The following is a 15,187-nucleotide window of genomic DNA, read 5'->3' as shown; positions in this document are numbered from 1 at the left end:
TTATTTTTAGGTCAACATTTTAATTTTTTTATTTTTAATTTCTTTTTAGAGACAGGGTCTTGCTTCATTGCCCAGGCTAGAATGCAGTGGCACAATCATAGTTCACTGTAACCTTGAACTCCTGGGCTCAAGCGATCCTCCAGCTTCAGCCTCCCAAGTAGCTGGGACTACAGGCATGTGCCACCACTCCCAGCTAACTTATTTTTTGTAGAGACGGGGCCTTGCCATGTTGCCCAGGCTGGTCTTGAACTCCTGGGCTCAAGCGATCCTCTGGTCTCAGCCTCCCAAAGTGCTAGAATTACAGGCATGAGCCACTGCACCTGGCCAGGTCAACATTTTTAAAACGTCAGTTTTTTTTCTTTTTTGGTCAAGAGTCTAGATAAAAATGTGAGTATTTTTACTGAAATCACTGCAAGTATTAATGCAGCACTCATAAACTGATATCCAGATTTTCCTCAATGAGGTTTCAAAAGTAAATAGAAATATAAAAATATGCATTTAAAAATTTTATTTTTTGCCCAATAAAGATTTGAATAACCTATGATATATCAAGATAACAGAAAAGCTTCCATGTAAGAAATTATTTGATGAAAAGGGTGACGTGGCTTTAAGCAACAACAAAAACCCATGAACCTAAGGAAGAAAATCCAGAGTCCTAAATTCTTTCACATGATATACAAAGCCCTCCAATGTCCAAGCCCTGCCTACCTGCAGCCTCTTGCTATTCTCCCACTACAGCCAAAGTGAACTACAGTCCCTCAGAGATTTCCATATGCTGCTCCCTATACGTGGAAAGGCCTTCCCTTATCAATCACCACCCCTCCATGAAGCCTTCTCTGGCCACTCTGGGTTTTGTGCCCCCATTTCACCAATTCTTATCACAGCCCTTCTTCATGTGCTCCCGAAATGACCTGCTGACATATCTGCCTCCCCTGCTGGATTCTGAGCCTGTGAACCCAGGGGCTACTACGTCTTATTGTGTTTCTTTCCAGAACTTGATAAGGTGTGTAGCAAACAGAACGTGTTCAACAAATGTCTATCTGTAGAATAACTGACCACATAAATGAAAAGCCTTTTAACACATTAACTGCCATGTGAGTAGTATTTAACTCATGCTAGTTTTGAGCCCAGGGTCTCGTGAAACATATGTCACTTACACATCTCTTTACCTTGGGAACTACATGAATTATTTTTCAAGTTGCATATAACTCACACACAGAATAACAAATTTTTCATTAAATTAGAAAGGATCGTTTTGTTTTTGAAGTTTTTATTCTATGTTTGTAATAAAACACCATGGCCCCAAGGAAAAAAATTTTTTTTTCTAGTGTGGAAGTCAATGTGTTAAGGAATAAAAATAATGAAACAGAAAAATGATATTATTAGTAAACTTCACTGATTTTAATTTCTTTTTGCTGTGAATCCAAAACATTTAAAACAAACTTATGTTCAGGTTATTTAATTAGCACTCTCCCTCCTCTTTCCGACATGATCCGAAATGTCAAAAGAGACACAGCAAGCTCTAGAACTTTTTTAGTACAATCTCCAGACCATGTGACTTCAAGTATAACAAAAGTGGAAATCTGTCTCAAGTGTCCTAATACGCTGAATAATGACACCTAACTACACAATGTGAACACCATCCTCAGGACTTTTTATGCTGACACTAAAAGCATTATGTTACTAAAATGTATTAACAGAAACGAACGAGGAACATACGCGGCATTCCTCGTGTCCGGCACATCCCTATGGTAGCCCAAGCGGTTACTGATAAGCATATTAAAGGCGTGTTTCTGATAGCCCAAGTCTCTCAACTCCTGATCGCGTTCATTAAAAATCATACCTGCAAGACAGCAGAGTTACAGTCAGTGCGTTCAATCTAGAAAGGATCACCAGTGACTGTGATGGTCTGATCATAAGACAATGCTGACTTTATCCTATTAACCAGATTAATAGCCATGTTTCCCAAATCTAAGTTGTCTCTAGTTTTAAAAAAGTAAACAGGTTGAGGTCAAATTCTTATCGGTCTAGCTCAAAGCAAGTGTGTATTGATCATAAACACTTGCTCACAAGCCATAATTTTAAAAATATTTATTATATCCAAGAGAAAAATTTACCTGCAAGTAAAAAAATAAATAAATAACTTCCCATTAAAGCAACAGATTACAGGACCCCAATGAACACTCAACAGGCCCCATCTATAGGCAAGTTTCTACATGAGCCCCCTGCCCCCCAAACGGCTATTGATAAACCTTTCTACAAAAAAAGCTTCCACAGTCTCTGGTTTCTGACTCTAATCAGCTTCATTGTCTAGAAATTCCTCCACAAACCTAATAAAATCACTGTAATTTAACATTCTTGTTCTAATATTCTGTCAGAGATCTTTACACAGAATAATAAAATCTTTTGCTTTCTCTTTCCCACGTCAAACCTGTAGCCTCTCCTCACAGAACGACTCTCTGTAGCAGGATTGCCCATAGTCTGTTCATACAAAACTAATTCCATCAAACAGTAATAAGTGTTAAAAACAAAAAAGAATTTTGTGGTCAAATAATTAAGGAAATACATCAGATAGGTTTTTTAGTTTAATTGCAGGACAACTGTGCCTTTAACATGTTGACTATTTTATGGATATCCAGGTGTGAGGGACGGGATATAGAATGCAGTGTTTCACCAATTTATTTGACCACAGAACACTTGACTAGTGTCCCCAGGTCCACCTTGGGAAACATTACCTCTTACATGCCTTCTCTCTGGAACTTTTTAAGCTGAAGTACAGCCTTTCTTAAAGCTCTGTCAGCATTTTACACAAGGAGGCAAACTCCATGAGAAAAGACTTTGATGTTCAAAACTTAAATAAAATTAAAATTGGTTGATATTTAGCACCTAGAGCAGTGCCTTGCACAAAGAAGATTCTCACTAAATCTTAATGCAACAAGTATCAAACAGAGGGTGACCTCATGCTGGATACCGAATCATTTTCTAATATAGATCTCTTGATGAAAAATTATTCCATGTGAAAAGATAATTAATTTCTTTCTTATTTTTATTTATTTATTTATTTTGAGACGGAATCTTGCTCTGTTGCCCAGTGCAGTAGCCTAATCATGGCTCACTGCAGCCTTGAACTCCTGGGCTGAAGTGATTCTCCTGCCTCAGCCTCCCTAGTAGCTGGGACTACAGGTGCATGCTACCATGCCTGGCTAATTTTTTCTATTTTTTATAGAGACAGAGGCTTGCTATGTTGCTGAGGCTGGTCTCGAACTCCTAGCCTCAAGCGATCCTCCTGTCTCAGCTTCTCAAAGTGCTAGGATTACAGGTGTGAGCCACCACACCCAGCCGTTTTAAAATTTTTTGTAGAGATGAGGTCTCGCTATGTTGTCTAGGCTGGTCTTGAACTCCTGAGCTCAAGCGACCCTCCCAACTCAGCCTCCCAAAGGGCTGGCATTATAGGCATAAGCCTATGTTTGAGTTTTAAGAATTCTTTATATATTGTGGATATTGAACCCTTATTAGAAATATGATTTGTAAATATTTTCTCCCATTCTGTGGGTTGTCTTTTTCACTTTCTTGATGTGTTCTTTGATGTACAAAAGTTTTTACTTTTGATATAGTGCAATTTGCCTTTTTTTTTTTTTCTGCTTATACTTTTGGTATGGTATCTAAGAAATCATTGCTAAATCCAAGATCGTGAACATTTATCCCTATGATTTCTTCTAAGGGTTTTATGGTTTTAGCTCTTACATTTAGGTCCTTGATCCATTTTGAGTTAATTTTTGTATATGGTATGAGATAAGGGTCCAATCATTCTTTTGCACGTGGATATCCAGTCGTCCCAGCACCATTTGTTGAAAAGACTATTCTTTCCCCATTAAGTGGCCTCCGCACCCTTTTTGAAAATCAGTTGACCACAGATGAAGCAGGGTCTATTTCTGGACTCTCAGTTCTATTCCACTCACTATATGTCTATCCTATGCCAGTATCACACTGTTGGATTACTGTAGCTTTGGAGAAAGTTTTAAAATTTGAAGTATGAGTCCTCCAACTTTGTTCTTTTTTCAAGGCTGTTTTGGCTATCTGGGGCCCTTTGCAATTTCATATTAATTTCAGGATAAATTTTCCCATCTTTTCAACAAAAGCCATTGACATTTTGATAGAGATTGCATTGAATCTATACGTTGCTTTGGGTAGTATTTACATCTTAACGGTATTTAGTATTCTAATCTATGGACCTGGAATGTCTTTCTACTTATTTATGGGTATTAAATAATTTTTCAGCAATGTTTTATAGCTTAGTGTATAAGTCTTGCACCTCCTTGGCTAAATTTATTTGTATGTATTTTAGTCTTTTTGATGCTATCATAAATGAAACTGTTCTCCTGCATGCAACAATTGTACCTTGCAACTGCCAAATTCATTTATTAGTTCTAAAAGATTTTGGGGGGAGTCTTCAGGATTTTCTATAAGAAATGTAGTTGCAATTTGAGTTTGTCACTTTGAATATCTACAATTCTCTCACTACTTTTTTCAAAGGCAAATACAAAGTCCATTCAAAATGGTAAACCCAATGTTACTTTATAAATGTTTCAACAAAATAACTATGAACAAATAAAAGAGCTAGAACTTTTCCCATTAATGCTTTTAAAATGTCTCCTGGTTGTTTGAAAAAGACTACAAGGTATATTTTTTGAAAACTGAAGTACATATTAGCTTCTGTTTCCTCATACAATTTTAAATATTTTTGACTTCCTTTATGAGAAAATCATTAAGACCTAAGAACTGATTTTATTTCTTGAAACTACGACCAAATGAAAATTCTATTTTAACATCTCCTTTATAGCCTATGGCTCTCTCAATCTCTCAAAAATCTCTTACGATATGCTTTTACTGCTAAATTACCTATTATGTGATGTTTCTACAAGATTGAAGTTCTTTTTTTTAAGTTTTAAAGATAATCAAAATGGCTCACTTATCCCTTAAAATAAAATTTGCTAAAATCAGGACTCTAGAACGGTAGTATTCAAAGGCATATACAATAGATTCCTACTTTTTTGCAAATTGAAGAGAATATAATTTCGGGGAAAAAAGCTTTCTGTTTTATAACAAAATTTCATAAACTCTATTTAATATATATTCTAGTACCTTAATAATTCCGGTAAGTAGAAATCTTATTAGATATAAGTAATTCCAGCTTCTTTCTAAACCCAATGCTTTATGTTCTGTTTTAATTAAATCTGCCTTTCAAAATCAGTTAAATACAGTCAGATTGTCTTTCAGCCATTTCTTTCCTTTATTGATAATCCCAGCAATTAAAACCCTCTCCCATAGTTCCATTTTTTTTCTAGCCCTTTACTTTTTCTTTTTTTCCTTCTCTAGACCTTGTTGATTTCTCCCAAGTCTTCATAAGATACTGAAGCCAGAAGTAGACAAATCAGAATCACCGATCCTCAGCTAGTTCACAAACAAATCAGTGTAGAAAAAAATGACATTTCTAATCTCCTGAGCAACACATGATTTAAAGAATAATTAAACGTCCAATGAGTAAATACATTGATATGGCTACTAGTAAAAATCAAATATACTTACCTAATTCAGAAGAGAATTTCAGGTGGCCTTTTTCTGGATCTTCAATATGACCATCTATCACATCATCAATTTTGTTTGCTTTGAACTGTGGCTCTAATACTCGACTTGGACCTCGAGTGAAACGGGGATAGAATTTTTTTGGAAATGGTCCATGGGGCCCAGACCCCTTGATGGGCACATTCTTAAGTGGCTGAGTCACTTCACTGAAGTTGAAATAAACAAAAAGTAAAACTGTCCAGGTCGCGGATGTAAAAAGGCACCCATAACAGAAATATCGAACTGTGGCACTTCCCATTATAGACCTAGCATAGCTGAAGGGCCATTTTCAATTTCCTAAACAAGAAGGACAGATATGTTAGACACTTCAGTACACTTTTAATCATCCACCAAATACATATTCACTATTTTCCAAACCACCAAGTAGGACCCCTATGCATACAGTTAACAGAGATTCCAATAGAAGAAGATACACGGATGGCACTGAATTTTAAAAAAAGGTTCAACAATTAAAACCACAGGCCAATGTCTTAATGCTCAGAAAACCAGTGGCAGCAAAATAGGTGACTTAATCATTTGCCCATGTTAATGGGTATTTCTTCACCTTTGTTCTGGATTGCTTTCAGTTTGGTTATTTTTTCATCAGGTACTAACTTTTCATGAGGAAAATACAAGTACTTCCTATAAGACATCTAAGGTCCCAACTGTAAAATTGCAAGATTCTTTTTTTAAACAAGGATCTTAAAATCTGTTATCAAAAATAAGCAACTTGAAAAAAAAAGTTCTACTTTCCAATAATAGGTTATGCCTGCCGTAGTGTCTACTCTAGATCTGACAGTTATTTTCAAATAATTCTGTTTTCCCTCTCCTTGAGATTCCCTATAAAATAAGGCAAGAAGAACTAAATATAGCATTGAATGACAGTTTTTTTCTAAGCTTTCTGATAATATCTGTTCTTCATGAAGGCTAATAAAATTTTCCAAGAATTTCTTTCTAAAGAGCCCAACACACATATAAAGCAATCTCAATGAAAAGACTTAGTATACAGAAACTCTATATAAGTAACATACACACACGAGAAAACTAGAGATTTAACTTATAAATTACTTATTTCTACAGTATAAGATAATTTTTAAAATATTATCATCCTCAAAACATCAGAATAAAGCAAATCAGCGTCAGTCAGCCCCACTTTAAAAATTATGTTGTCTTGTACAAGGTTATGCCACAGGCTAGAAGATGGTAAATAGCTCAATTTCTTAACTATCTGCCAACCTAGAACTACTGGGTATTTCACTACAAGTCAATTTAAAAAATAAAAAACCAACAATAACAAACCAAAACAAACAAAAAAATCCCAAAACCCAACCAAACAAAAAGTCTCACCAATAGTAAGACCAGAGGGGTAGCTGGAAAGGACTACAATATAAAGGAAAATCAGGCACCAATGAAAGTGCCATGTCAGCTATTAGCACTTTTTAAATTAAAGACAAGCATAGAAAAAACACAAACATCTTAGAAGTGAAAGAAAATCATTGATACACAAAACACAATAATTTGCACTGAACCAAGATAATCTCCACAAGGACTATGGCTTGCTTTCGTTGTTTGTTTGTTTTCTTGTTTACTGTATTCCCTTCATTAGCACAATGAGTGACTCATAGAAGATGCTAAAAAAAAAAAATCTATAGAATGAATGAATATAGTAGAAATTCAAAATGTTAATTTTTTCACATTAATATTTTTCCTCATTAGATCTAAATTTAACATATAATATGAATGGGATACATGACTTCCCATCTCTTCCTCATAATGACCTACAAGTCCCTCTAGCATAAAGAGGCCATCTGGCATTACTTCTCTGACCATATCTCCCACTAATTCCCTCTTCATTGATTTGCTCTAGACACAGGTCTCCTTATGGGTCAAACATGTCAATCACACCCCACTTAAGGACTATGCCTTGTCTCTTCCCCCAGTCTAGAATACTCTAGAATACTTTTCCTCCCAGGTAATTGTAAGGCTAGTGGCAGGCACCCCTCCCCTCCCTAATGAAAAAAAGAAGAAGCCCACAAGATCTGCCCAAAACATTGCCTGCAGGGCCCAGCTAAGTTAAAGAATAGCCACACCTGGATGGTTACCCTGATAAGGGTCTCAGTTCCTGGAATCCATACATACCACCAGCTTCTCCTAGTTCTCAATACCCACCCTAAAACCGTAACGGAACTGAAACACCTCCCACCCCCCAGCTCTAAAACATATATAAGCCCACACAAAACTTCTGGGCGGCGCAACTTCTCGGGCCCCTCTCTCAGGACCCGCGAACCTCGCCGGGTCCCTCCCTCGTTACCCTCACTCGGGAGCGCTCCAATAAAGCCTCGTTGCTTACCCCTTTCAACTCTGCTCATCTTTCTTTTTCTTTCTCTGGTGCCAACCATCCAAAAACCTTACAGTAATTTCATGGCTACTGCTTTCACCTCCATCGAATCTTTGCTCAAATATCACCCTCCCAATAAGGCCCTACCTAGACTACCTTATTTAAAACTGCATCTCAGCCACTAAACATTAAACCCTATCCTCCTATTCCAAGGAACTTATAACCTTCTTACACATACATAATTACTTATGCACTGGGTTTATTATTTATTGTCTATCTCTCTCATACCAGAAATAGAGCAAGAGCTCCAAAAGAGCAAGAGCTTTTGTATGTTCCATTCCCTGCAATCCTTTGAGCTCATAAGAGTGCCTGGCACACAGCAAACATTTAATAAATATTTGTTGAAATGAATGAAAAAAAAAATCACTGTAATATGGTTATCAATATACTTGAAAAATGCCTGGAATCTCTACACAAATTTATTACTATCTTGCTTGGGCCAAGCAATACCTTAATGCTATGCACAGAGATTATGACTACCTTATTCAACAATAGTATGGAAACTATCTCAGAACAACAGCCATATCCATTATTGGAAAAGGTACAAGGCTCTTGGCTGCCTGCTAGCACCTAAGGGCAAAATGAAAAAGCTTCCTGCTCAAAGGATTTGGCCAACTCTGTCTAGGTTCTTCACAGAATAATCATCCTATCCTGGCTCATCCTATAAACAACAGCTTAAAATCAAAATTCTTTGGGTTCCTGAACTATAAACTCTCAACAACTCCATCAGGTAGGTATTATATTATTTCCCCCAAGCCACGTCATAATTCTTTAGAGAATAGTTTTTTTATTTAGTGAATCATTATATGAAATTTAAAAACATATAAGAGAAATTTATAAATTCAGTCATATCTTTTATATAATTAACCATAATACTGTTCAGAAGCAGCAAAGGCACTATCTGTTTTTAGATAGGTCATGAAGTCAACACCCAAGGATTAAGATAGTGCAAAGCAATCAGATGCCTGCTATTTAAAAAAAATAAGTTTCTTAACTGCTTAAGAAATTAAAACATCCAAACAAAACTTAAAAACTAAAATTTTAATCTAATCTATGCTAACAAATAACAAATCCAATAGCTACATAATCAAGTCTTTTTTCTTTCATACTATTTGATATTCCTTCTACAGGTAATTGGCTATGGCTTTAATAACCAAGGCTGAAAGCCTCTGAAAGGAGGGTCAAAGCAAATATGTAAGGTTAGTTAATGCAAAACAACTAGTGAACAAATTCTATCAATCATAAACTTGAACAGTTAATAGAGCAAAAACTTCAGCAGTTAGACATCAACTTAATATATTTTTCAAAGTTAAATGAATAAAAGGCTAACCAGATGTAAATATGAATTTAAGGTGAGACAAGTCAGTATGGTTTTGTTTTCCTCCAGTCATGGTCTGGTAGCTAGCTGCTCAGGGATAGGTGCCTTGTAAGCTGTGAGTTGGGGTTTTGCCAGGGAGGTACAATAGTACAAGAATGGGGCAAGGTATATGCAGTGTGATGAATATAATAACAGATTTAAGCCAAGCAAAAAGAGATGTGAGGATGCGGAAGAATGAAGCAGGATGAAAAATGCAGGTTAGAGGTGCTGGTGTGGCTGTTACCAGAGAGTGAGCCGGAGACACAAAATGTCATGGTTGGAAAATGAGACACCCAACATAGTGATTTTGTAAGGGTACAGTTAATGATAGTAGTATCTTCCTTGACAGATATGTGAACTGGAAATATCCCAATAAACAATTTGCCTAAAGTGTAAGCACTGCTGAACTTAGTGTAAACAAACCCCCTGAGAACAGGGATCATCTCCATCTCTTCAAATCCATATGCTTAGCACAGTGCCTAGTATTACAAACTATTAAGTACTTGTTTATATAATGTTTTAAAGGTGTACTTCTGTTCCATAAGAGGTTAAGGGACATTGTTTAGATCCTGTGCAACGTGAAATCTTAGAGAACAGTGTAGTATATGAGCAGAGCACATCCTGGGAAATAAATGTTTACTGTGAAGAAAAAGGAGAGGAAGGAAGAGAAGACACCTAACCAGTTTGAAAAGAGTTTCATTAGACATTTTCATTATTAAGCAAAATACTCAACATGCCAGTGAAAGTCTCAAGTCTTCATCTCTCAGTCTATGATTTAATGATAAATTAGAAAAACATTGTGAAAAGAGATGGGGTCTCGCTCTTGCTCAGGCTGGCAAATGGTTCTTAATCATATGAAAAAATGATCAAACCTGCTTATAATAAGGGAAATGTGAACTCAAATTACACTGAGGTATCATTTCCCACCTGTTCAATTTACAAAAATTCAAAAGCCTGGCCGGGCGCGGTGGCTCACGCCTGTAATCCTAGCACTCTGGGAGGCCGAGGCGGGTGGATTGCTCAAGGTCAGGAGTTCGAGACCAGCCTGAGCGAGACCCCGTCTGTACTAAAAATAGAAAGACATTATATGGACAACTAAAAAAATCTATATAGAAAAAATTAGCCAGGCATAGTGGCGCATGCCTGTAGTCCCAGCTACTCGGGAGGCTGAGGCAGTAGGATCGCTTAAGCCGAGGAGTCTGAGGTTGCTGTGAGCTAAGCTGACGCCACGGCACTCACTCTAGCCTGGGCAACAAAGTGAGACTCTGTCTCAACAAAAAAAAAAAAAAAATTCAAAAGCCTGACAACAGATTCTGAGGGTGAGACCGTAGGGAAACTCCCATATATGGTAAGCTATGGTATAGCTTCCGCGCAGGTTCATTTAGGAACATCTAATAAAATTATACCCATTTACCCTTTGACTCAGCAGTATTACTCCTAGTAATCTATCCCACAGAGGGTAAAAATAGGAAACAATATACCCACAAGGCTATTCACTACAGGACTCTCTGTAATGGCAAAAAGCTGAAATCAAACCAATTGTCCATTAGTAAGGGGCTTGCTGAATAAACTAAGAAATATCTATACAATAAAGCAATACACAGCTGTAAAAAGGAAAGTATCTCTATATATTATAAGTCATAGGTTGGTCTCTAAATTATGTCGTCAAGTAAAAAAAGATGAGAAGAGTGTATATAGAATGCTACATAAAAATACACATACACACCGGCTTATATTATAAAACAAAGGATCAAGAAAAGGAAGGACAAAATAATACGGAGTCGGTTTCTAGTATCCCTCCATAAATTATTTTTTAAAACGTTGATACCCATAAGGAGGGAAAGGAAATAAAAGAGGGTTTGGAAGCCAGACATCACCTTTACAGGCAAAGAGCAGCCTTGCACTACACCATGCAATCCAAGAGAGTAGAAAAATATGTCTATAAAAACACACAAATAACAATTTAAGCACATACATACTTTAATTTGCTCAAAAAGCAACATTTTTATTGCTACTGTTATCATCTACTGTTGTTGTATCTAAAATGCTTTCTGGCAAACTGTTTAGGTCACAAAGGTCTAAAATCTCAGCTCACTCCATTCAAATTCCAGCATCATTATCAGATTAGAGTAAGGGGTATTTCTTAACAGCACAGTACAGTGCTTTGAGGTAAGAAGGCTCATTTTGAAATACTTTTTATAGTCACCCTCTGTTAACAGACAACACAGTCCATACCAGCTACAAAATTGTGCTCCATAAAGTAGTTAAATTATATAAAGGTCACTAAAACAATGCCTGTTATGCAATGTCACTCTACAGATGATAGCTTATGTAATTAATCTTCCAGTCATAACCTATTAAATGTACTAAATAATGCAACATTCTTCTGAAAATCATTAAATAATCCTAAAGAAAAAGCTAATACTAGGAACACAGTAGGAGCTCCATATGCCAGGCAACATTCAAGGTGCTGGGGATTAATAATAATGATAATAATAATAGCTTTTGCTATTGTGCTCAAAACTTAGAAAAGACAGATAAGCAAAAAGGAAACTATAAACCACCTGAAATCTCACTACTGTTAGTGTTTTGCTATATAATCTAATTATTTTTAATCTCTCTATACTATATACAAAACGTTATACTGTTTTTGGCAATTACTGAAAAATTAACAGACTCAGGTTAGTGACAGTATGGCTAATTTTCTTTGTACTTTTATTTAAAACATTTTCTACAAAGAAAAAAGAACATATGCAGTTATTTAATAAATGAGGTAAAAATTTTCTTAGGAAAACACTTATTAAAAATCTAAGAGCTATGGATAAGATTAAATATGTTAAGGCTTTGAAAGAAGCAGGATACACTTTTCTTTTTATCTCAAAAGCAAAGAGGATTTCCATACCAAAATGAACAAAGAAAACAGAATGGATTTTAAGCACACTGAAATTTAATTCCATTAATTTGTGAAAAAATTTGAGAATAAAATTTGAACACTGAATAAATGCTCTAACAGCACAATTTGAAGAACAGTTTTTCCTCTATGAACCATTATCTAGTCTGAAATTCTTAGGCCCCTTTGAATGTCCACCTTTTACTACAGGCTAATGAGACAATTCTGTTTAACTAACAGACCACTTTCATTAGTACAAAGTTAAGTATCTACCTATAAAAGTTAAATATTTACCTGGCAGTAGTTTTCAGCTATTTTCTCATAAGTATACTCTGTATTCTGCATTGTCAAACAGCAAATATTTGTTAGCCTTTTCCATAAAAAAAGGCACATTCATGTTTTGACTCAGCTATAGTCATGTGATTACAAATACTGATTTACACAATATTGTCCCTACATATCCCCATGAAATTACCAGGTGATGACAACATAAAAATACACATTATTCCTTCTCATTCCTTATTTAACCTGGAAAACTACAAGAAAACTTAGCCACCAACAACAGTATTTTATAATTACACATCCCAAATATGATATGCTCCCTGGGAACAATCCTTTGACATCCCTGATAGTTATGAATCCCTTCTCTATAAGAAAATCAAAAAGGACATAAATATATGAAATGTCTAACATTATATCTCAAATGCAGAAGAAAAACACAAAGCAATGCTGATGGGAGAAATAAGTAAATTAAATTAAACAAACACCAAAGAAAAAGAAAGTAAAAAGACAGACAATATGGTAAAGTACCGTATTGCTAAAGACAGAGTAGGAACTACCTATAAACCACTACTGAGGGGTACTAGTTATTTTCTAAACTGTTGTTTTTGCATTTTAAAGTGTGCCGGCTAGATAGTGCCAAAAAGACCATCAACAAATCAAAATGTGACAGAATCCTGGGGCTTTTTCAGAAAACTCTTTTCTGAATATCTGCCATCTCAACAGGTCTAGAAAGCTGACAAACTTAACTGATCTGTCAAATGGCCAGGTGCCAGCTCACGCTGTCCAGTCAAGCCCCAGTAAATCAATACCACAGACACTGCTGCCTGCACATCCCCTTGAGCATCCCACAGGATGTTCTGAATTCAAACTGCCAACACCTATAAGTCCGGCCTCTGATGCCCACCCGCCCACCTGCCGGGCAGGCCCCAAGTACGGGAGAATGTGCACCTCCCTCGGGGCAGCCCTCAACAATGGACTGGTAAAAAGATGACGGCTCCCTCAGGCCCTCCCCGAGAGGAATACTCTGACACTGGTATTGTACCCTGCTCTGAAGTTTCCAGCATGATGAAGCTTTAGCTCTCCACAGCCGAAACTGGCTTGAAAACATACCCTTTATAGCTGCCTTTCCTACCACGTCTCACTTCATTTCCCTGGTGTGTTCAGGGATAACCTCACAAATAAACAACTTCGATTCAAATTTTTATCTCAGGATTTGCTTCTGGAGGAACCCAAAATAATAAAATCAGGTTTCAACAGAAAAGAAACTTGACAAATTCTTACAAGTACTAATTTTTTATTTCCAAATGGAAAATCTAATAAAGATAGAGCGTTTTGGGTTTTTTTGTTTGTTTTTTGTTTTTTTTTTTGAGACATAGTCTCGCTTTGTTGCCCGGGCTAGAGTGAGTGCCGTGGCATCAGCCTAGCTCACAGCAACCTCAAACTCCCGGGCTTAAGCGATCCTACCGCCTCAGCCTCCCGAGTAGGTGGGACTACAGGCATGCGCCACCATGCCCGGCTAATTTTTTCTATATATATTTTAGTTGGCCAGATAATTTCTTTCTATTTTTAGTAGAGACAGGGTCTCGCTCTTGCTCAGGCTGGTCTCGAACTCCTGACCTTGAGCGATCCACCCACCTTGGCCTCCCAGAGTGCTAGGATTACAGGCGTGAGCCACCACGCCCGGCCAAGATAGAGCTTTTATCTTTAAAAAGCTTCTGCTGCCTATGTAAAGTAAAAAAATAATGCATACAAAAGAGTTTTTCTGAAGAGTTGGAAGACATTTTTATACTTGCAAGAAAAGAACAAAGTGATAAGCTTTTCTAAGGAAAGCAAAAGCTATAAAGGAGCATTGTTTGAAATCCTTAATCAGGTGATATATACAAAATATTAAATTTAGCCTACCCAATTAAATCTAGATGCAATATCACAGCCCTGGGCCTATGCATCTAATTCACTGAAAAGGTGGTAATAGGTCACAAAATGTAAGTTACAAAGAATGGTGCTGACTTCGCTTTCAGCCCCAACATATAACGAGCATAGAAGTCGTCACTCCTCGAGCGATGAGAGAAAGCTGGGCAAACTAAAAATCAATGACTTTTTTGGACCCATCAGAGAACTGAGGTAACAGGGCAAACTGTACAGGAAACCAGGAGGAACACAGGCATGACCTGCTTACCTGGAGCAGAAGCTGCTGAAGCTGTAAGCTGGCGCTGGAGGCTGAGTGTCGACTAGCAAGAGATGACACCCTCCAGGGAAGGGTCTCATCTATGGGCTGGCTTTACCCCAGGAACTCCACTAACTGCTCAAGGTGAAGGTCCCAGAAAGACCCCTCAGGCAGGGAAAGGTAAGGGTAATCATTGTGAAACACACCCAGAACTTTCTCCATAACAAAGGCATATGCTCCAGGGGAAAAGACATCTCCAGGGCATCTCCCAACTAGGGCAATACAAAGAACACTCCTCCCACTCCAGCCTCCTCTAAAGGGGAAAAAAATCATCAACAAAAGTCAGGACTTCAAGGAAACAGAGTAAGAACTCAGGAGCTAGGGCAAGGAGTAGGGGTGGGGTGGGTGGGGTGAGGGGAAGCTAAACCATTAGAGAAATACTTGTGAAGGTCACAACCCACCACAAGAGTGAAC

General features: G+C 37.1%; 1 protein-coding gene across 2 annotated transcripts in view; it reads right to left on the bottom strand.

Moving 5' to 3' along the window:
• Window positions 1-15,187, bottom strand: part of GALNT11 (polypeptide N-acetylgalactosaminyltransferase 11) — a 48,705-nt gene that overhangs the window by 18,443 nt on the left and 15,075 nt on the right. For both annotated transcript variants that reach the window (XM_069461360.1, XM_069461361.1), the window contains exons 2-3: window positions 5,587-5,919; window positions 1,720-1,843 (exon numbers count right to left, since the gene is read on the bottom strand). In XM_069461360.1, coding sequence (XP_069317461.1) covers window positions 1,720-1,843; window positions 5,587-5,881 — 419 coding nt within the window. In that variant the 5' untranslated portion in view covers window positions 5,882-5,919. The remainder of the gene's footprint in view (window positions 1-1,719; window positions 1,844-5,586; window positions 5,920-15,187) is intronic.

Source organism: Eulemur rufifrons, chromosome 29 (genome assembly GCF_041146395.1).
Source record: "Eulemur rufifrons isolate Redbay chromosome 29, OSU_ERuf_1, whole genome shotgun sequence".
Classification (NCBI taxonomy): Eukaryota; Metazoa; Chordata; class Mammalia; order Primates; family Lemuridae; genus Eulemur; species Eulemur rufifrons.
The sequence above is the reverse complement of the archived record's forward strand: the minus strand, read 5'-3'. Positions and strand labels throughout refer to the sequence as shown.